General features: G+C 46.9%; 1 protein-coding gene across 1 annotated transcript in view; it reads right to left on the bottom strand.

The window, feature by feature from the left end:
• Nucleotides 1-4,872: 4,872 nt before the first annotated feature.
• The window catches only part of MRPL35 (mitochondrial ribosomal protein L35), a 38,941-nt gene continuing 21,362 nt past the window's right edge, over nt 4,873-22,451 (bottom strand). Inside the window, exons 3-5 of the mRNA XM_086964252.1 lie at nt 19,199-19,358; nt 16,909-17,053; nt 4,873-5,230 (exon numbers count right to left, since the gene is read on the bottom strand). Of these exons, the coding sequence (XP_086820378.1) occupies nt 5,042-5,230; nt 16,909-17,053; nt 19,199-19,358 (494 nt within the window). The 3' untranslated portion in view covers nt 4,873-5,041. The remainder of the gene's footprint in view (nt 5,231-16,908; nt 17,054-19,198; nt 19,359-22,451) is intronic.

Here is a 22,451-nt window from a genome sequence, read left to right as displayed (position 1 = left end):
GTTGGGGTGGTGCCTGTGTCTACTTTGAAATATGCTTGAAGTAATAAATAACTGTCAGACTGCAGTAGGTTTCTTCAGCTTATACTCAAGCTTCTATTTCTGACATTGTACTTTTTTCATATAATGTATATTCATATGGTTTCTACAGTATACATTAAAATATACAGAAGCTGGCTCTTCATATAGTGGACCAAAATTAGGTACACTGTAAAGAGTCCATGCAAACCCGATGACTCACAGAGGCACAAATGACACCCCCAAATGCTCACACAAAGGCAGTGAGACACATTCAATACAGAAATCTGACACCAATTTATAAAAAATAACACAAACTTTTATATGAATTTAGTTACCAGAGTCATCGGAACCAAGTGAATACTTTTCAAGTTATGAATTTTTTGTTTTCATAAGTTGACAATGCAATTTTTGGGAGCTGTAATGTTATCCTTTGGGGAGAAATAAACTGCTTTCGCCATAAATAGTGGACCCTTTTCCTGAACCGAACGAGAGTATGGGGCAAGGTCTAAAGCCACACCAACAGGTCACCTCCTGAGGCGTCTGGGTATAGAGTGGTGTTAGTGTTGGGTGCCCCATTCACTTCAATGGGGAATGGTCAGTCAAAAAGAGGTTGCAACCTAGGACTGGGGAGTGCAGCCTGGAGGAACCCATGAGGGTGGTGGTGGGGGGTGGGCGGGGGTTCAACCTTGAGATGCTCAGGCACAGTCCACTTCTCAGACTATGGGGATCAGATGCATTGGTATCTTTTATTGTCTGGTTCAGTGCTGGAGTCACTCGCGGCTGGAGGAGGGCCTGCAGAAAGAGACGGCAACTGGGAATCCAGTGTTGGCAAACCAGAGTGGGTTCAGTGTTAGAGGGCCTTGAGACCCCATTGGCAACGTTACCTCCATTGGACTCGGGCTGTGGTGCTTTGAGGCGTCAGGTGAGAGTCTCTCTGTCTTGGTTTCTGCTGAAGAGGGGCAATTCCCAAGTTAAGGTGCTACCGTCACCGCAGGCCTCACCATATTAGGTCAAGCTTCACTCCAACCAGAAAAAAAAGGTCTAACAAGAACGAACACCACTTATTGCTCTTGCAATACTTCTAAGTTTACACCTGTAGTGCTTTTTGTTTTAAATGCTCTTGTTACAATGCTTTTTGTGGAGTATAGATTCTGGCAGTAGCGCTTGGGGAATATTTAACATAGTTTAAGGTTTGTAAAGTCGAATTCCAATAATAGTAACTTTATTTAAAAAAAATTTAAAAAATCCCCACCTTTGGGACAATGCTGTCCATCCACTTGAGGATGAAGAACTTATTTACGAGAGTGCTTCGACCATTTCTAAGACTAGTTAACTTGTGTGCAGTTCTAGGTGGCGGTTCTCAGGTGAACTTCCAACACAAACGAAATCCACCAGAACCCTTCTGATACTATACAATGAATAAAAACCATACACTGCAGATTCTGTACAAGAGCTGCAGAAGATACATAAAGGGTTGATGTTATGCTTGATCTCTTGCACGCAGAGATTAAGGGGTATGCTATCCAGATTTTGCAGCCCAGCCTCCTCACTTTCAATGGGATTGCAATCTATGGAATGTATGCAGTAGACTTGTCCAGTAACTTGTTCCATCAGGAGTCTGCAGTCAACCCTACTTCATACCTCTCCAACAAGCTGATCATTACATCTCTTCAACAAAATGGGAATCCGACATGTGACTATTCCACTGTTGGCAGTAAATACTGTGCAGGAACAATAGCAGCATGTGGTTGTAAATAAACTACTCTTTTAAGGAGCAGGATGCTGGCAATTTTATTTCTGGGGAATACATCACCTCGTTTGGCTCTTACTCCTAAGTCTCCATATCACAGCTCTATGTCCCTGGCCTCGCGACGTGCTCACATAATGCTCGCTTAGCCATAAGTAAGCACTCAAAATGTTTGCAGCAGTGCCTCTGCCCGCCACCACCCAAGTATGAACTGTTTGGCATATGATAAAGCCACGTCTGCATATACATTATGATAGTGTTCGGGCACAAATACTCTTTAAACATTGCGATTCTCCATTCACAAGCCACACTCACTAATAAGATTGCCAAGAAACCCTTCCTTCATGATGTACTCTAAAACCCAGACTCCTGCCCAGCCTGTGAACTGAACAGCTACTCTGTTTTCATTTCCCAAACATCCTGCAAAAGCACTGGGTGAGCCTTCCCACCGCCATTGTTCTAATAAATTCAATCCAGGCCTTCCTTCTCTGCTGCAAAGCCCCTTGCTATTCATACACAAGCGGACATTGCTCTAGGTTCAGTTCTTAGTCACTGAAGTCCTTTAGACCACTAACTTTACCATAGCCCCCTTCAGAGGCAACATTACCTGAAACACAAAAAGGGGACCTGCCCCAAAGGGACAGGTGCCCCATTTTGAATCAGACACCACACTAACTTTGATGTTGTATCGATCAATGGTTTACAGCCACCAACCACCGATAAAATGAGCTAGACATCACTGCAAGATTGTAATACAGATAGATACGGCGTACAGAACAGACAGGAGACAATACTGCACAGAGTGTATATGCATTTCAGTTTCGAAATTTATCTCCAATACTGTTCGAATTTTGAAGCGACTCAAGGGCAGGGTCAAGACCTTGCTGACATAAGAGCGGGAGATTGAGAACTTTTTTCCCTGTGAGCAGATGAAGGGGGGGGAGATGGCGGGGGCGAGGGTAGGAGTGACTCCTCCAGCACCTCCTCAGTATTGAAAACAGGGATGAAAGTTGCAAGTCATCAAGACTTTTCCACCTTACACTACACCCTTGCATTTGCATTTGCAGCAGGTAAGGCTGTGATTTAACAAATAGACTTTACCACAAAACTCAGTGACATCTGGCTTCTGGCATCTGTAACTTCATTCATAAATATTGTATTACTAGGGTACTTATTGAAGTTCCACATCACTAAAGATGTTCTGCACTCAACATTTTATACTAATTACCTTCCACTCTAGGTATGCTGGATGCGACCCATGCATACTCGTAATCTTCACAGTCTGACATCGGATCAGCAGTGGCGAAACGAGACTTCATATTCCCTGCGCGCTGTAGCTATGAAAAGGAGTACAGTTCATAGATTTGATAAAGAGGCTTTGAAGCAGCCCACTAGAAAAGTGTCATATCGGGCCTTTTCTGCATCAAAATGATGTGACTGTGGCCACTGAATTCTCCATGCTTATTTAGGCAGCTATACAGTTTCACAGATGCGCATAGTTGCAACTTTAAACTGTGTTGACCAGTGTCCTATTGTACGAGAACTGTACAAATGTGAAACTTCAGGAAATGTTTTTGGTTTAAAACTAGCATTTACAAACTAGATCCAAACGAAAGACTGGGTTTTAGTCACATATTGTTTGTCACGGCGCCTACAGCGGGTTAACGTATATCAGTGAAAGTTAGGGGTGTATAGGACTGTGCTAACAGGAGGGGGGCAAAACACCCAGAAGTCCCCTAATATGGACCATGGTCTTACGGAATTGCAGCGAGCCTGTGCACACGTCAAAGTAACAAAGTGCAGTAGGTACTCCTTTTTTCAAAGTTCATTCATGTACACAAACAATCTGTATTTGAATAAAAACAGAAACCAGGTAAGCAGTCTTTTGTGTTGTATTCTTCTTTTTCTGGCGATCGATTGCCCAGCCAACAAGTGTTTCATCCGGGGGTGTACCCCAAGACTTCTTCTGGGCTAAAAGGCAAAACCAGGAGGCATGGAGGTTCTCTGAGCCGGAAGCCAATCCGTCCCAGCAGTCAAAGGAAGCTATCCGCTGATAGGTCCCGAGTATTGGGACACTGCACACTTCGAATCCTGTATACGGGACAATGCAGAAGTAAGCTTCACTCTAAACCGGTTGTACTTCCATCCCAGCTGGGAGATAAGGAGTACAAGGGCTGGCGGGTCCTGAAGGCAGGACCCTGAGGTGTAGCCAAGAATGAGCTTCTCTCCAAACCGGTTGTAATTCCGTCCCAACTGAGAGCTACTGGATGTGTAATGTGGAGAGGTCCAGATTAGGGGACCCTCTACGAATGTCCAATGGGATCATTCTGATCACAGCGAGTACGCTGACAAACGACAACTGCAATAGGAAGAACCGCAAGTCCATGTGTACATGAAAGAACTTTGAAAAAAGGAGTACTTGCTCTACTTTGATGTGTGCACAGGCTCGCTGCAACAGCATTTACAATCTGTTTTAGAAAACAGGGGGGGAGGGGGGATAATATTGCGGCACCCATAAATCTTATCCAAGAAAAAGAAAACATCTGCACCAGGTTCAAGTTCCTCTACTTAAAATACAACTCACCAGTCATTAGGACTTTCTGATTTTTTCCTGACCGCTCCAGACCAGTAACTATGCTAAGTAGTGTCTATGAATTGTTTATGCGCAGTCACCTCACACCACAGTTGTTGCTTTAGTAGTGTACGGAAGAAGCACATCAATTGATGTGCCCTTCAGCACGAACGCCAGGTCATAAAACTGGAAGCTTTAACAATGAAAACAGCTACAACCTCAAATTTGCTGTAGGACATTACAGTACAAGCTGATGTCCACAGTCCAGGTACTACTGAAACGGAGGAAGCAGGCAATGTGACTTCCCAAAGAGCCGAAATATAAGAGAATGATATTAAAGTAGGGTGCATGCAAATGACAGAATGTACAGTAGTGGTAACTATTCACTTAGCAGTATAACACTTTTCGTACTCGTAATACCTTTATATGCAGTCAAAGGAAAAATCGATTTTTACAATAACTGTAAAGTAAAACAAACCAGGCATGTTTCACAATTGCACACTGTTCAACATCTGTTCAATTTCTTTCATGGTTGGTGTGCAACAGTATATTTAATTTAGATTTTATTTACACGAGGAATCGATTTCAGCCTTTACAAACATCAGTGCTTTTGATTGTAGCAAGTAGCAACACACATCCATTTTTTGGCCAACAACTGCAGTATTAAGTTAAACGTATAACATCCGATTTTTAACCAGCAGTGTCTAAACTTTTAGATTTGTCCGATCGTGGTACTTCTGGTATGGATCATCCACATACCAGTTTCTTCTCTTCCAGAAGGAAGTGGTCATTTTATCTAACAGCTTGCTCTGTGTTCTGTTGCAGAAGACTATTTCTCTCAAGCGCCTTTTTTTTGCAGGTGTCTTTTTCCATAACTTCTTCTTGTAACCAGCCTAATAAAAATAAAAAGTACAAAATAACCAAAATGGTAGAATACCCTTCACAAGAAGCCATATGGGAACACTTGGAACTATATTTTAACATTGAAAACAAGAATATGAATTTGAAAATACAAGTACATTTGTTACCCCTTTCCCTAAAGGACAGTGCACTGGGGGGAGTTTGCTTGTCCAAAAATAAAGGGCACCAAATAGTTCTAGAAACCATGGTTATCGTATGTTGAACAATAAATGTCTACGTGAGGAAACTTCTACATTTGGATGGTTGAGCATTATTTCAATGCTTATATTAATTATGAGAAGAAAAAATTTCTCAAAAATGTTTGACATATTGTGTCATAAAAATTAATAGCCTTCCTAAGAACTCCAACTGAAAATATAAACTAGGCATGAAATATTTTAACACCTACTTGACTTCTGATTAGGCAACCATAGCAGGCTTTTGATTTAAAGACCCAGAGTAATTACAAGCACCTTCAAGCATTCTGAGGCATTAGTAAAGACCACGTGAACCAGAAATGATGAGCCAATCCACTGGCAAACTAGGTAAGAGTATACACACAAATTTGCAGACTAAGATGGACCTCAGGCAGAAGGATGTCATATCCTTTTATGCAGATGAGATACTCCTTTAGTTAGCACACCTGCCACATTCTATACCTAGAACGTTGGAGATTCAGGATGCATTTAGGAAATTCTGTGTGTGTACATTGTAGGAAAGTGCCCCCTTTTGACATGGTAACCCCCACTTTTTGCCATGCAATTTTGACATGTGCTCTGGGTTCCTGCTATCCGGGCCCAAAATGCCAGATCACTTTCCCTAAAACCGTACAATTGTTCCCCCAATTGGCAATACCTTTAGCTCCCTATGTAAGTGCCTAAAGGCTTCAGCATGTATTGTGCCACCCTAAGGGACCCCCCCCCCCCTTCACCACACTCACGCAAGCTGCCACTGCAGGCTGCGTGACATAGTGCAGACAAAAGTCAAGACATAGCACACCTCCTGTGTGCCATGCCGGAATCACTGCATACAATATATGTAAATCACGCTTACAGCCCTAAGGCAGGATGCATTATATTTCATGGAGTGACATTTCTGCATGAGCAGATATGCCTCTGTGGTGTCCAAGTAGATTATTGGAGATTGACAATGAATAGGGAAGCCCTCTAGAGTATATGTACTGGGCATTGGTGATTACGAGTTCCCCAGCTACTTGATGGCTTCACTGAAACCAAAGATGTTCGGTACCAAAGATGTTTGGTATCAAACATCTCATATTAATAAACCGCACTGTTAGACCTGTCTGGCTTTTTGGCGAAGTCCCTCCTAATTGTTATTTATTTTGTCCCCTTTTTGCCCCTCATACCCTTATTAATTTTTGTGTCTACTGACTTTTTGTAGGTGTTGGCCAGGGGGATAGGTGTTCTCTCTCCCCCTCATAATCTTTTACCTCAGGCCCAGAGGCCTGTTCTGACAGGAAAGTTGGCACCACCTAAAATGGTGGCCACCAACTGCCCCAACTGTCACCAACAGAACTTGGCCATAGCCTAACATAGGGCATTCCAGAACCTTCTGGTCCATTCTGGACCACTGAAGGGCAGCCTATATAAGGCGGAATGCGGGGCAGCCATTTTGTCTACCTGTGGAAGTCAGCTGGAGGACAGGTGGTAGCGGAGGGTGGGAAGAGGTTAGACTTAGGGTTGACTTCCTGGACTGGGAAACTGCCTTATTGGTCCAACCCACTACTCCCCTGTTGGTTACTTGTCCTGGCCCCGCTGTGGGAAGTTACTGGAGACCCTGGGCGCCTAGCTGGCCCCTTGTCTAAAATTATACAGGGACAGCTTCAGGAGAAGGAGACTGCAGCGCTGCGGTGTGCAGTCCTCTGCCCAGCATAAAGAGTCCAGAGACTGGTAAATTGTCCTAGACTGTCCCCTAATTCGTAAACCCCTGGAGCGTTCTCTCACCTGCTGTGGTGGAGCGCCACTGAGGAGAGTAGCAGAAGCCAGGAGGGAACGGGCTGTCCTGCCTTCCAACCCCCCAATCTGGTGCAGGGCGAGCGGCGCCGTTTGTGCTGAAATCGTGTGCCCTGAGGTGAGGAGCGGAGCCGGGGAAGTCTTTGGCAGCTCTTTAAGTGTGCTGGGAGGAGAGAGCAGCGTCGGAAACACAGCGCGGTCTCAAGCAGTGAGACACTGATCCCTCGTGCATGCTTCGTGGCGCCGCCGGGCTCCGTGAGGCGGAGCCAGATCAGTGAAGGCGGGAGCAGCCGCTGAGGAGCGAGGAGCGCATTGCGCATGTCCCCGTGAGTAGCGCGTCCCCGGCCATGGAGTGTGAGGCTTCGTTTTCCCCCTTCGCTCAAGCGCCTCAGGAAGGAGCTGGCGCGAGCGGAAAGGGGGCCTTGAAAGTGCGCTCTTTATTATTCCTCTGCCCCAGCATCAAGGAATCGAGTGGTGGAAAGGAGCTTCTGACGTGTGCGCTTCACCATTCCCCCGCCCCAGCATCAAACAAGCAGCTGGCTCGGCGGGAGGGAGTGGAGTGAGGCCGGTGGGACCTCGAAGGAGCCTTAAAGTGACAGCGACGCGTGGAGACTGGGACAACATCGTCTCCACGCTACAGTAAGGAGGTCATCTGAAGGGGGAAGGTGGCGCTAGAGCCTGTAATCAATTGATGATCCATTAATGGTTGTTGTTTTTCTCCTCTACTGTAATTCATAAAGTGGTGGGGAACCTGAGGAAACCCTCTTTGACTGTGGGCTAGAAAGAGGAAGTTACTGGTACTGCATATTAACCATATCCAGTGACTTCTGGAGTCTGATTCACTGCACTGTCAATGTTGATGATTAATTTAATACCTCTGAAAGTGCTATTACTGATTTAGGTGATTCAGGTGCTGTCGGCCAAATGTTAATGTAATGCTGTGTTTAGAATTGATATAAAGTAAGCGGAGCACAGTAAATGCTTAACTGAGTAAAAGGAAGAATAAGAGCTACCTGCCAATTTTTGGTTAAATGATCTATCTATTCTATAAATGCTGGTGGTTATTACTGATTTAATAGCAGATGTACTGTGATGTGACAAATAGGTGGTAAATTGCTTTGCAGTTTAAAAGAAGTACTTGCTAATTCTAAGACATCCTGAAATGTATTAAGTGGTAAATTCTGAGCACAAAAGAGCCAAGGTATAAATATTATTTTTATATAAAGCAGTACGTATTTTCATACATTTTTGGTGTAGTGTTTTCTTTTGAGTGCTATTGCGTGGAATTACTTTTGGGTGGTCTGCAGCCTTTACACTGTGCCTCTGTTATGCTAGTCTTGCCCTAGGCCAGGCTACCTAATTCCAACATATTGGTGCCTAGTAATGGATTTATTAATACATGTACCCAGAAGGTAACTTAGGGGTGCCCCCTAAAAACCTCCCAACCTCTAGTGTGCTGGCTGCCTGGTGTAGGTCAGCCTGCCACCACCGACAGGTTTCTAATACCAATACCGACCCCCCCCCCTGCAATCTACCACCTTCTAGTAGAGGAGCTACTCCCCTGCAGTCCGCAGGCAACAAAAAGAGCGGTTTACCATGCTGCAGCTCACCTGTTGTACTGATGCAGCAGCCACCCAAGAAGAGGTCACTGTGCTCCAGAAGGTGAGATCCATCATTGTTGCCCATCGCCCCCTTTTGTTTTAGTGCCACCCGCTTGTTGGCAGGATGGATCGGCTGACAACTTTTCATCCTGGATAGGTCAGTGTAGTAAGTGCATTAAATATGATAATATTAACATTTATAACCTATGGTGCTTAAAAGCAACCCATACACATGGGAAGTGTAGATTCAGCCTGTGAAACACACACGGAGACCAGCACGAAAAATTCTTTCTTTATATAACCCTCAAAGTGGAAGACAGCAATTTTCGCAGAGGTGACTCTTTTGGCACATCCAAGTCACATTGGGTACAAGAGGCGGTCGTGTGTCCTGTGAAAGCTGAACTTTGTTGACCAGGGGGCAATTTTATGCTTAGAAACCACCCCATGTTACCTGCACTAGATAATATTCTATCAAACACATTTCTACACACACACACACACACACACACACACACACACACACACACACACACACACACACACACACGTCCCACCCACTGAACAGTCCCTCGAACTCCCACAATGACCACACACACACAATCAACAGCTACCGAGCCACAAAGTAGTCATTACATGCTACAGATGCTGCATGCAGCAAGAGGCACATGTTATATGCTTGGCGCTTGTTAGTTGGCCACTTCAATCCATATCAATTTTGAAACACTCCTCACCTCAAACGAGACGCAGTTCATCTAAATTACAGGGATTAACGGCCAGGGAGTCTGGGGGCAGCACAGTGCATAACAATGGGGCTTTGCCTTCCTCTGAGCCTCCACACTGTTTTTAGGTCGATCCCTGCTCTAGGAAAACAACCTCTTGGAATACCTCTGTACTATTCTCACACATGTTTTTTTATTTTTACAAGCGGGGGCATCATCTGTTCGGGGTCATGCCACCATTTGTTTTTAATTAGCGCGTTCATCGCGCTGCCATGCTCACTCGCCCATGCTTTTTAACCAACCCTCCCATTACATACCAGATGTACACCCACAGCTCTGCCAATGCTCTGTTTGCAATGAGAAACTAGTGCATTCGCTGTCATGCTAGGTCTGTTGCTGTTGACTTGTAGAAGGAGGAAGGCAGCAGAATCGTGTTTTGACAGTGACGGCCGAGGTAGCGAGGCCTCTGCTTACACACATGGCTCCTAATTTTCTCTACTGTGCTCGCTTTCTCATTTGATACTGGCATTATATAGTGCAATCTTAACTTTAAGGCAAGCACCCTATTAATCTTATGTTTGACCTCATAACCGCAGGTTTGAACCCCAGCGTGTCTGCTCAGCCTTTCATCCTACTAGAGGCCGATGGACTAATTACCATTAATTTGGTTGACAATAAACATTGGTTACTCAGCACCAAGATGCAGCATACTCAAACCCCACCTTCACTTGCACACTGGGATAACTCACTTTCACCTCCTTTCAATTCGGCTCCTGGTTTTCTATACTGTGCTCGCTTTCTGATTTGGTACTGGCATTATATAATAGCAGCGGCGTGTAAGCTGCCATCTGTTTTGGGTCAGGTTTCATTTCAAGACATTGCCGCTTTCATTAGAAGGCGTGTCCCCTCAATCAATCAATGACCTTTATAGAGCGCGCTACTTACCCGTTGGGTCTCAAGGCCCTTGGGGGGGGGGGGGGGGGGGGGGGGAGGGGGGAATGGGGTGCAGTTACTGCTCGAACAGCCAGGTCTTGAGCTTCTTCCTGAAGGAGAGGTGGTCTTGGGTCAGGCGCAGGTCGGCCGGGAGGGAGTTCCAGGTCTTGGCGGCCAGGGAGAAGGACCTTCCTCCTGTTGTCGCTCTACGGATGCGTGGGACGGTGGCGAGGGCGCGGCTGGCTGATCGGAGGTGGCGTTTGGGAGCGTAGAAGTTGATTCGGTTGTTGAGGTAGCTCGGGCCTTGATTGTGTAGGGCTTTGTGTGCGTGAGGAGACGGAAGGTGATTCTTTTGTTGACGGGGAGCCAATGCAGGTCTCTCAGGTGTCCGGAGATGTGGCTGTTTCGTGGGATGTCGAGGATGAGTCTGGCTGAGGCGTTCTGGATCCGCTGGAGTCTCTTCTGGAGCTTGGCGGTGGTTCCGGCGTAGAGGGCGTTGCCGTAGTCCAGTCGGCTGGTGACGAGGGCCTGGGTGACGGTCTTCCTGGTCTCCGTGGGGATCCACCAGAAGATCTTCCGTAGCATGCGCAGGATGTTGAAGCACGCCGAGGAGACGGCGTTGACTTGTCTGGTCATGGCGAGGGAGGAGTCCAGGATGAAGCCCCGGTTGCGTGCGTGGTTCGTCGGTTTGGGTGCGGTGCCCATGGCGGGGGGCCACCAGGAGTCGTCCCAGGTGGTGGGTGTGGAGCCCAGGATGAGGACCTCCGTCTTGTCTGAGTTCAGTTTCAGGCGGCTGGTCGTCATCCACTCGGCTACCTCCTTCATCCCTTCGTGCAGGTTGGCTCTGGCGGCGGCGGGGTCGTTGGTCAGGGAGAGGATCAGCTGGGTGTCGTCGGCGTAGGAGATTATGTTGAGGTTGTGTTGGCGTACGATGGCCGCGAGGGGGCTCATGTAGACGTTGAAGAGGGTAGGGCTCAGCGAGGATCCTTGAGGGACGCCGCAGATGACTTCGGTGGCCTCTGACTTGTACGGTGGCAGGCGGACTCTGTGTTCTTCCGTCGAGGAAGGAGACGATCCATTCCAGTGCCTTCTCCTGGATTCAGACGTAGCTGAGGCGTTGCACTAGGGTGCGGTGGCAGACCGTGTCGAAGGCCGCGGAGAGGTCTAGGAGGATGAGGGCCGCTGTTTCTCCGTTGTCCATCAGGGCTCGGATGTCGTAGGTGGAGGCGATGAGGGCGGTCTCGGTGCTGTGGTTGGCTCGGAAGCCGGACTGCGAGGGGTCGAGGGATCCGTTCATCTCGAGGAAGGCGGCCAGCTGTATGTTGACGGTCTTCTCGATGACTTTGGCTGGAAACGGGAGTAGCGAGATGGGGCGGTAATTCTTGAGTTCGGTGGGGTCTGCTGTAGGTTTCTTGAGTAGAGCGCTGAGTTCGGTGTGCTTCCAGCTCTCAGGGAAGGTGGCGGTGTCGAAGGAGGTGTTGATAATGTCCCGCAGGTGGGGGGGGGCGATGACAACGTCGGCCTTGTTGAAGACGTGGTGAGGGCAGGGGTCGGTCGGAGATCCGGAGTGGACGGAGTTCATCATGCGGACGGTGTCTTCGGTGCTGATCGGAGTCCAGGCTCGGAGGGTGGTGGTGGGCGGCGTTGCTGTGGTTGTGGCGTGCGTCGGTTGGGTGCTGAAGCTGTTGTGTATGTCTGCGATCTTGTTGTGGAAGTAGGAGGCGAGGGAGTTGCAGAGGTCTTGCGAAGGGGTGATGTCGTTGTTTCCGGCGTTGGGGTTGGAGAGCTCTTTCACGATGTTGAAGAGTTCCTTGCAGTTGTGTGCGTTGTTGTCCAGCCGGTCCTTGAATGCAGTTTTCTTGGCGGCGCGGATCAGTTGGTGGTGCTTCCGGGAGGCGAGTTTGAGGGCGGTCATGTTGTCCGGTGTAGGTTCATTTTTCCAGACTTTCGAGGGCACGGCAGTTCTTCTTGGAGCTCTTGAGTTCGTCGGTGAACCATGGGGCTTTCTTGCTGCCGAGTCTGCTGGGCGGGGTCCTCAGAGGGGCGAGTTCGTCCGCGCAGTTGCTGATCCACTTTGTGAGGTTGTCGGCGGCCTGGCTGGGGTTCGCTGAGCTGGCAGGAGGGTGCTGGCTCAGGGAAGCGGCGAGCTGGTCGGCTGTGATCTTGTTCCAGCTTCTTCTAGCAACCTGTTGCTGGTGGTGGTGGATCGTCGTTCTTCTGAAGGTGAAGTGGACGCAGCTGTGGTCCGTCCAGTGGAGTTCTGTGGCGTGGCTGAAGGCGATGTCTTTGCTGGATGAGAAGACGGCGTCGAGTGTGTGTCCAGCGAGGTGGGTGGGGGTGCTCACCAGTTGCTTGAGTCCAAGGTTGGCGAGGTTGTCGAGCAGGGTGCTGGTGTTGCGGTCGTTGTTGTTCTCCAGGTGGAAGTTGAGGTCCCCCAGGAGGATGTAGTCAGCGGAGGGGAGGGCATGCGGGCTGACGGAGTCGGCGATGTCCTCGCTGAATTGAGTGCGTGGTCCCGGGGGTCGGTAGATCAGGGTGCCTCGGAGGGTGGTCTTCGGGTCGGTGTGGATCTGGAAGTGCAGGTGTTCGGCGGTGGTTAGGGTGTTGTCTATGCTAGTCGAGATTCGGATGGTGTTCCTGTGGATGATGGCGATGCCTCCTCCCATCTGGTTGGCGGTGCGGTCCCTCCGGGTGATCTTGTAGCCCTCTGGGATGGCGATGGCGATGTCGGGCGCTGAAGAGGCGTTCATCCAAATCTCCGTGATAAAGGCAACGTCAGGGGCTGTGGCGTCTAGGAGGTTCCAGAGTTCGATGGCGTGTCTGTGGACGGAGCGGGTGTTGAGCAGGATGCACTTGAGGTGGTTGCTGCTGGTGTTCGGCTTGGCGGGTGCTGGTGCTGGTGCCGGGCAGGTCCGGATGCAGGTGAACTTGCAGGCGTGGCAGCTGAAGGGTCCATGGGTGCGTCGTGGGGTGGCTCGGTAGCATCCTGGGAATTGGCCGGAGTTGAGTGCGATGAGGGTGGCGGCGGAGTAAGTCAGGCGGGTTGGCCGGGGTCCTCGAGGGCCAGGGGTCCTGGCACTGGGCACGGGCCAGGCGCGGACGGGCGTAGACTGGCTTACCTTTGGCGCGCCTTCGGCGCACAATCGGCGCGCCCGCTGCGCGTGACCGCTGCGCGTTCGCACGGTCCCCATATATGGTGAAGTGCGCGGGGGGCGGAGCAGCTGGGAGGCGGGAGCGGGGAGGGTACAGAAGGCAAAAAGGGGCGGGGTTGGTGGCGGGGAGGGAGGACGAAGGGGCCAAACAAACAATCAAACAAGCAATACAGAAGGCAAAAGGCAAAAACAAGTTACAGGCAACACTAAAAACACTTCAGGGCAGCAATGACGACGGGGGCAGGTCAGGCAGAGACGGACCACGCCGCTAGAAGGCAGGGGGCGTGGTCACGCGGCGGAGCTTGGCCAGCGAGGCAGAAGGCGGGGAAGACGCACGCAGCAGCTGGTGGCCGTGCGGCGCGGGGGTGTCCTAGAACTAGGTCACACTCACCTGCGCCGCACGGTCGCCATATATGGCCAAGTGCGCGGGGGGGCGGAGCAGCTGGGAGGCGGGAGCGGGGAGGGTACAGAAGGCAAAAAGGTGCGGGGTTAGCGGCGGTGGCGGGGAGCGGGGAGGGAGGACGAAGGGGCCAAACAAACAATCAATACAGAAGGCAAAAGGCAAAAACAAGTTACAGGCAACACTAAAAACACTTCAGGACAGCAATGACGACGGGGGCAGGTCAGGCAGACACGGACCACGCCGCTAGAAGGCAGGGGGCGTGGTCACGCGGCGGAGCTTGGCCAGCGAGGCAGAAGGCGGGGAAGACGCACGCAGCAGCTGGTGGCCGTGCGGCGCGGGGGTGTCCTAGAAATAGGTCACCCCACCCCACTTTCACAAGAGTGCGCTTTCATTTTCTCTAAAACACAAAGGAACAGAACCTGAATCAATTACGGTGACATTAACTTTTCAGCTGAATCGTCAGCACAGTCTAATGAGCGGGCCTTGGCCGACCAGCCTACCCGGGAGGCAACAAGCAGCTGCTACAGTAGTTAAAGCTCCTTAAAGACCACTCATGTCTTGGGGAGGAAGGGAACGATCCTCATGGACTTTCAGAAAAATAGCTACATTGTGATGCTTAACCATTTGTTGACCCGATGATCATGCTTCTGGTTAAACAAAACAGAACAACGTTAGCAATCTGCATTTTACCCTAACTGTTTGAGAAAAAACAAACATCTACTGCAGGTAGGCACAGCGTAACTCTACAGAGTGCATCTTTTCGCTCCCCCACCTCAGAAATCTGCAAACACTTCTCCATTCATTCCTTTTTATTTTTTGCATTATGTAGCGCGAATGAAGGTATCAAAGCATTTTACACAAGTACTACTTCCAGTACAGAAATGTGCCCGGTAGGTGATAATGTGCTGTATGGCTAAAAACTTATACGGTCCTAAAGGCGAGAGATAATGGCTATGCCAATGCTTGTTATAATGACGGACTGAGGACAGAAGAATCGAAGTCCTGGCAAAAGTGTGTTTTTCAGGTAGATGCAAGAGAGGCTGATAAAGATTGAAGTACTTGGGGAAAAAGTAACATTTCTCTTCTCCTTGATCTATTCTGCTACTTTACTGTACATTATTCCAAAGCACTGTGAAACCCCTTCTGTATGGTTCATGTGATAATTAAAACAAAAAAAGAGGCAATACAGTCTGCCTGCTTCAAGTGTGTGGTCTTTCCCAGGAAGGTACATTTGTACCCAACCCTATACTTTCTAGCAATTGTAATCAGTTTGTTTTAATCTGACAAGATACTTTATTAATCACATTTGATGAAGAATCTAGTGCCTATTGGAAAATACTTTCAGTTTCAATATATGTTTACATGTATTGCAACCTGAGTTTTATCATTCCGAAATGAACGTCAGATATGTAATTTAAACGGATGAAGCTGGAAGTAGATGTCTCCGAAACGGAGCTTGTGATCCTCATTCCACCTACATCTTTCAAAAATAGTCACTTAACCAACTTTGCTTTTTTCATCGTTCGAGAGAGAACCTCATCAAAACCTCCTGAAGATGTTGGACATTTGATTGTACAGTGCTGACCAGTCCTTGTGCAGGTCTTATGACTTTAGTGAATCCAGTGTCGTAGCTATCAGTAGTACAGCAGGTGGACTGGTACTAAGGGAGGCGTGAAGGACCCACTGTGCCTTAATGATGGTTGCCTTTAACTAACCATAGTGGCTCTACAATGGCTAAATTCCCTTGTTTGGCTTGCCTGCCGTGGGCCCTTGTTACCCTGTGCCAAGCACTCACTATGCAGTCAGCTGTGATATAGTCTCAAACAGTGTGATATGTTGTGGTTTGAAATAGTGAAAGATGTAAGCTATGTGAAAATAAGCATTGGCAAAGCCAATAGGTCTCACCTATATGAGATATATTGGCTAAAAAGTGGACAGTTTTGACCGGGTCATAGCGTTTTAATTTCCTTTACTTTCAGGCATGTTGCGCAAAGCCAAAAGATTTTTTATAGTGAGACTACTGGCTTTGTCAATGCTTGTTTTCACAAAGTGGTTCTGATTGCCAACAAATAAATGAGTGCAAAGTTCGAGTTGTCTATACTGTCACTCAGAATCCAGAGCTGAAAATCATCCCTTTATTCACATTACTGTCATCCATAATGTTATGCTGTATACGCCCTGAAATGAGCGGCACCACCGTCCTGCATATATACGGGGGCAGGAGAATAAACGGAAAACCATATACATCACGGCCTGCCATCCAATTGTGGAATTTTTTAAAATTCACTCTCCTCCAGCACACTTTGAAAAGTTCCCATCCGAATATTAAATAAAATACCTGGCCTTATACCACTCACCGACCGAAAAACAAATACCTGGTCTCCTGCCACCCACCTTCACCGCCCCCAAGAGCGGAAAGCCAGCTGACCATGGCTCAGAGACAGCCGCTTGTCGGCGTGGGATGCATGTCTCTTCCAGTCAGGCCAGGTCTGCAGAGACCTACTGACAGGAAAGAAGGCAGGGGGCGAGGAGGGGCAGCAAACAAGGCAGGTGACCTGGGAGAGGCAGATGAAACGAACAACCGCCATTCAGCTGCTGTGATTGGTCTCTGAAGACCCAGCCGATGCGGTGGGGTACAAGGGATGTTAATGAATTTGGACAAGTTTGTTGTAGGAGTAACCTTACATTCTGGGGTCCGACAAGAGACTTTCTTTTCCTAGTGTACAAAATACTTTTGCTTTTCTGCAACAGCTGAATAGATGCAGGATCTTCTAGAACAACGTGGAAGCAAAGAATGACCATATTCCTGGCATGATCTCTGTATCAGCGACTTGAAAACAATTAGTATATGGGCTCTTTAATGCTACAAATAACGGAGAAATGCACTTACCTTTCTCCTTATCCAAAGACCGCAGTGCAGTCGGAGAAACCTTTTGACAACAGATTTCACAGTTTTTCTTTTTCCCTTGCGGAAACCAAAATATGTTAACGTTCTTGCTGGCTGCTGGATAATGCTGCTGGGCAGAAAAGTCCCACTGAAATGAGAACAAGGGGTAAATGTGAACACGGGGTAAATGCATTAACAAAGGAACACATTTTGGGATAAACATGTTCAGAGCATTAAAATGGGAACTGTCAAAATCGGCAGCTGATGGCAAAATGTTTTTGTTGCAATGCTTTATAGAGTCATTATAATTACTACTAAGCAGTATCAGGATGCGATAATGACTTCCTAAGACATTCTTGGTGTTGATATATCTACAAAAAAAACAAAAACCGAAATCACAGACCGAGCTGCCTCCAAGTTTAAAGTGGACTGGCCCACACAGATTCAAATCAAAGCCTTTTCTCGGTCATATGCTTACACTTCTCGATGCAATGTGTTAAAGCTGCAAGAACATTGAACATTGTACGCCGAGTTACAAGGCAAAAATATCACAACTGGTAACAACACACTGTCCTGATTCTACTATTTAAGAAAAAGCTACAATCACTTTGTGAACCACCTCACACACACACACACAATCTGACAACAAAATATACCACAAACACATTTATCAGTAACACTGATCACCCAACTCTTGGTATCAGAGCAGTCTATGGCTTACTCGGGGAGCTAGAGTGGAGTTAGAAACTCAGACTTCTGCAGAGCACACAATAACGCTTAAATCAAAAAAACTCAGCCAATGCTCACTTTTACTTGAAAAAGTAATTAAAATTCACACACAAACATAAAATGACAAAGGTACACAATACAGCCCAGACCTCTCTAGTCACTACTGAACTAGAAATCTGTTCAAGAAGGTCTCTATGTTGGACAGTGTAAAGCCACTTCCAATGGCATTTAACATGGAACTCACAACGTAAAACAAATTTTAATGTATTTGTCAAAGTACTCAATACAAACCCCCTTCCTATTTAGTTTGTCAGAGTACACAATGTAAAGCCCCTTCACGCTAAATTTGTCACACCAAGCAACAGCCTTTTATACTGCAATTGACACAGTGTCTCCATTAATGATCTCTCTAGCAGCAATGGAACGAATTCACATGCTGCCCAATCAAAAGCCCATGAAGCAGATCAAAGGGTCCACGGCCATGGGGGCACTTTTATACTGAATTTAAGCAGAGAGTCAAGAACACCTGTTTAGCACTGGACTCTCAAGGTGGTAGGAAAGCAGAGAAGTCAAAGGTTTACTTCACAGAGGTGGGGAAGACATTCAGAACTCTGCAAAGAACACAACTCTTAATAAATCAATGTTCAACAAGAACTTTTACTTTTAAAGGAAAAAGTATCTTAATTCACACAGAACAAAACACTAATTACTAAAGTACACAGTTAAAATGAAAGTGTTCTAGTACAGGATCTCCAATGAGTAGCACGTGAGAAGCTTTTGCTTCGTTTAATTAATATATGTTGTATACCAAAATTGACAAGTGTGTTTTGAAATGAAAATGTGTGAATGTTCAGAATTATAAGATGTTGGGAGAAAATGGCAACATTTTCAAAACTTATTTCAAGCTGATATTAAAGTGAAGAAGAAAAAAAAAAAACAAATAGTGTTGGGTAGACTATGACTAATATTATTAAGTAGATGCTAAGGGCATAGCAGCTGCCTGATGCGGAGGTGATGGCTGCTGGTAATCTTGCAAATGGTGGCCACTAATGTAAGCTGGTATGATGCGGTTACTACTACATCTCTAGTAATAGTAGCTCTGGAGGACTTTCATTGTACTGGAGCTAGAGGTGTGGTGCAAAGTCATTCATCATTATACAATGTAAAGCCCATTCCTCTGGTGTGGAACAAAGAACTCACAATGTGAAACCATATTCGATTGTAGTTGCCATGTGGTTACACCATGCAAACCCCCCTTTATAGGCAGACTAACAATTGCCCAATGAAGATGATGTAAGTAAGAATCACAATAACTGGGAAAGCCTAAACCCATCTTCGTGGATTAAATATTTTACACCCTGGGCCAGAAATGCCTTCTGAGAAGAGTCTCAAATCTTCTTTTTGGTTTATCATAGTATTGCTATGCCCGTCAGGTTACGACAATATGAAGTTTAAGAAACAAAATGCAGCAAGAGGATAAATACTTATTTTATTTCCTTTTTAAAATTGTACTCCGTGATCCTACTATGGGTAGATCTGCAACTTTAATACCAAAAGAACATACCTTTTTAAAACTGGCACATTCCCCGTCAATGGGTTCAGATGTGTAGCTGTCCGAATAGTGGAGGATATGCTAGGTTTGTATAGAAGAGGGGAAAATCCAGAAGCAAAGCGAGCACCATGTGGAATGTTATTATGGGTCAGTGGAATCAATTTCGAACATCCTAGAAAGAAAAAACATGCAATTATTAATTTTTAGATTGATTGCTTTTCCAAATATTTTTTATTGATTTTCATATACTAAATTAACAGAGGATACAAAGTAACCTCAAGATTTTCTAAGTTGTATTTTAAAAAGAATTGTCTCCACCACTGCAGAGTATGTAGAATCACGGATTTAAAGAGATCAAAACTCCATCCAGATCTCATATCCCCTAAAAGATCATTCTCTCTCCAAGGAACGTCTGACTTATCTGAGAGTAGGTGTCCACTGTTCACTGAAGATGGGAAGGTTAACGTGACTATGCCACTGCTTATGCAGTCTGAAAACCTTATTGAAAATCATTAAAACTGTTCCAAGCAGACCAAGCCCACATTTCATTTGCTAAAAGCCCTGAATGTGGAAGGATCCCTAAGGTAGCATTTCAGTTAGAAAGCATTTTCGAATTAGGTGTCAAATCAGCAATTATACATTTGAATCCACTGAATGATAATTAACAGGGTCTTGTTTTCAGTATTTATTTTATGTGACTTAAAGTGTGGAAGAAGAATTTGGCAAATAGATTGTTTTTAGGTTTCTAAATGATACATTAGCATTATGATTTTAACAGAAATTACATCTATTATCTTTACCCTTGTGATTTCAATCAATTGAAACTAGAGCCCCCTTCCTTCACCCACAGCCCCATCCTCCTCCCTCAATTAGGACTCTCCTCTCCCAATCCACCAACCTACGCTTTCCATCCTCCACTTCATTATGAATCTTTTTGCCTCTCCTCCCACCTGCTCTTGAACGCTTTTCATCCTACTACCTCTTCTCTTCACCCTCCTCACCCCAATCTTCCTGTCCTATCATCCTCTAACCCTCAGTGCTCATTCTTACCTCCTCATCCTCTCATCTTTTCTTTCCCATTTCACTAGCCTATCTTCATTATGAAAGCCCAATTCCATTCTCTGCTCCTTTTGCTCATCCGCTCTTTCCCTCCATTATGACCATCACCCACCCCTGCTTCCAATTGCACATTCTCCCCTTCACTCAGTTACCTTCACTGTTTTCAAACATTCACCATTCCTTTCATGTTGGCCTTACCTGTTAAACGTCCTCTACAGCGGTTGTGGCGGACTCCTCAAATGCAATATCCTTATCTGGGTAGCCGGCAACAGCTGGTCTCGCTTCCTCCTTTCCGCTCTGAGCCTCGGAAAGTGGGACAGGGGGTTCCACAGGGCTCGGCCATCAGCCCGATACTTTTCAATCTGTATCTTCGCCCCCTAGTCCAGCTTATTAAATCCTTCGGTGTCTCGGCTTTTAACTACGCCGATGACACCCAGCTGGTCTTTTCTCTGGAAGGTAATAACGCGGTCTCACTGGAAACTTTCCATCGCTGCATGGCAGCTACAGCAGATTGGCTTCGAGCCAACTCCCTCCAATTTAACAGCTCTAAGACGGAGGTGCTCCACTGCTCCAGTGACCGAATTCCGCGGGCTCTTCCAGAGAACTTCTGGCCCACTGCTTTCCCGGAACCAGTAGCGGCGGCGGAATCAGCCCGCAACTTGGGGGTTATTTTTGGCCCGAACCTACAGCTCGACCTGCACGTAAACAAAACTATCTCTACGTGCATGATGTTGTTACGCACGTTGCGTAAAGTTCTGCCCCTTCTCCCCGCCCATGCCAGGCCAGAGGTAGTTCGCAGTACTATTTTAAGTCGCTTAGATTACTGCAATGCGCTGCTTCTGGAGGCCCCAAAAATCTTGGTGGGGAAGCTACAACGGGTGCAGAACATGGCGGCCAAGCTGGCTCTCTCGCGGGCTAGATCTAGCTCTTCCACTCTGGCTTTAAGAGACCTGCACTGGCTCCCAGTGCATTTGCGAGTGATGTATAAGGCCGCGTGCTTAGTGTTCAAGGCTGTACACCAACAGGGCCCAATACCACTTCGCGACATGTTTGCTTGGTACGCTGCTTCGCGGCCCCTCCGCTCATCCTCAGCCAGCTTGTTGGTGGTCCCGAGGTTCCAGCGAGTCAGGATGGGTGGCCGCTCATTTAGTGTGGCGGCGGCCAGACTATGGAACTCCCTTCCTCTCTCTCTGAGAAGCCATAAGGATTACCTACCTTTTAGGAAAGCGCTGAAAACGCATTTGTTCCCGAAAATTGTTTGAGCAGTGAGTTGTGTGTTTGTCGAAGTTCAAAGCGCCAAGATGCCCTCTGGGTGATAGGCTGCGCTTAACAAGTACACAAAAAAAAAAAAAAAAAAAAAAATATCCAGCATGCCCTGGCACTGACCTATTAAAGATTCCCTTGGGCCTACCCAGTCACCCACAAGCAGCAACAGGTCACACAATGAAGGAGTTGGAATATCTATTGGGGTGGGGGAGTAGAGTGAAAAGGGTGTAGTCACTTTAGCAGAGGCATGCTGCAGAGTACCAGCACTAGGTGTGCACATGGATAGTTGACGCCTGCAGAACCAGCAACAGCTGAATTCCCGGGCTGGAGGTAGCTGGAGAGAAGACCGGGTTAGCCTCTGTAGCGTAACAGGAGCAGACTAGATCTGCAGCAGAGTTTGGGGGGCTGTCTCCCATAAAAAAAGAGTGCAGTGATTAAAGTTAGAGGCTATCTTTGAGACACAGTAGGGAATGATCAAGCAGAGTAGAGCTTGCCACTTAGAGCTGCAGCATACCGTATCCCCTCCTCCCCTACGCCCACGCTTCCTGCAGTCTTGCCTGGCACTGCTGATTGTGGTCTACATGACCAAAGGGTACATGTAGGAACCTTCTTGAAATATTCAGACTGTGTGCAGTACAGTTTAAACTGAAAATGCCAATGTTTGTTTTGTCTGGTTTTCTAATGAACTTTAATTTTAAACTGGAAAACCTAATCACATTAAACTGTGGGCCAATGATGACATCTAGGGAAATGTTCAAGTTGAAGGAAGAGCAATTTAAGGGCTTTTTTTAAAGGGGATCTGGAAATAAAATAAAAGACCGGATCTCAAGGAAACACATCAGGACTTTGATGGCTTGAAGTGCCTTTCATTAAATCAATGAGTGAAGCCAGAAGGTACTGGATGGTGAAAGCCATCCAATGATTCTAATACTAAAATGTA

Source organism: Lissotriton vulgaris, chromosome 3_2, assembly GCF_964263255.1.
Source record: "Lissotriton vulgaris chromosome 3_2, aLisVul1.2, whole genome shotgun sequence".
Lineage (NCBI taxonomy): Eukaryota > Metazoa > Chordata > Amphibia > Caudata > Salamandridae > Lissotriton > Lissotriton vulgaris.
Note: the sequence above shows the minus strand (reverse complement) of the source record. Positions and strands in the feature narration are given on the sequence as shown.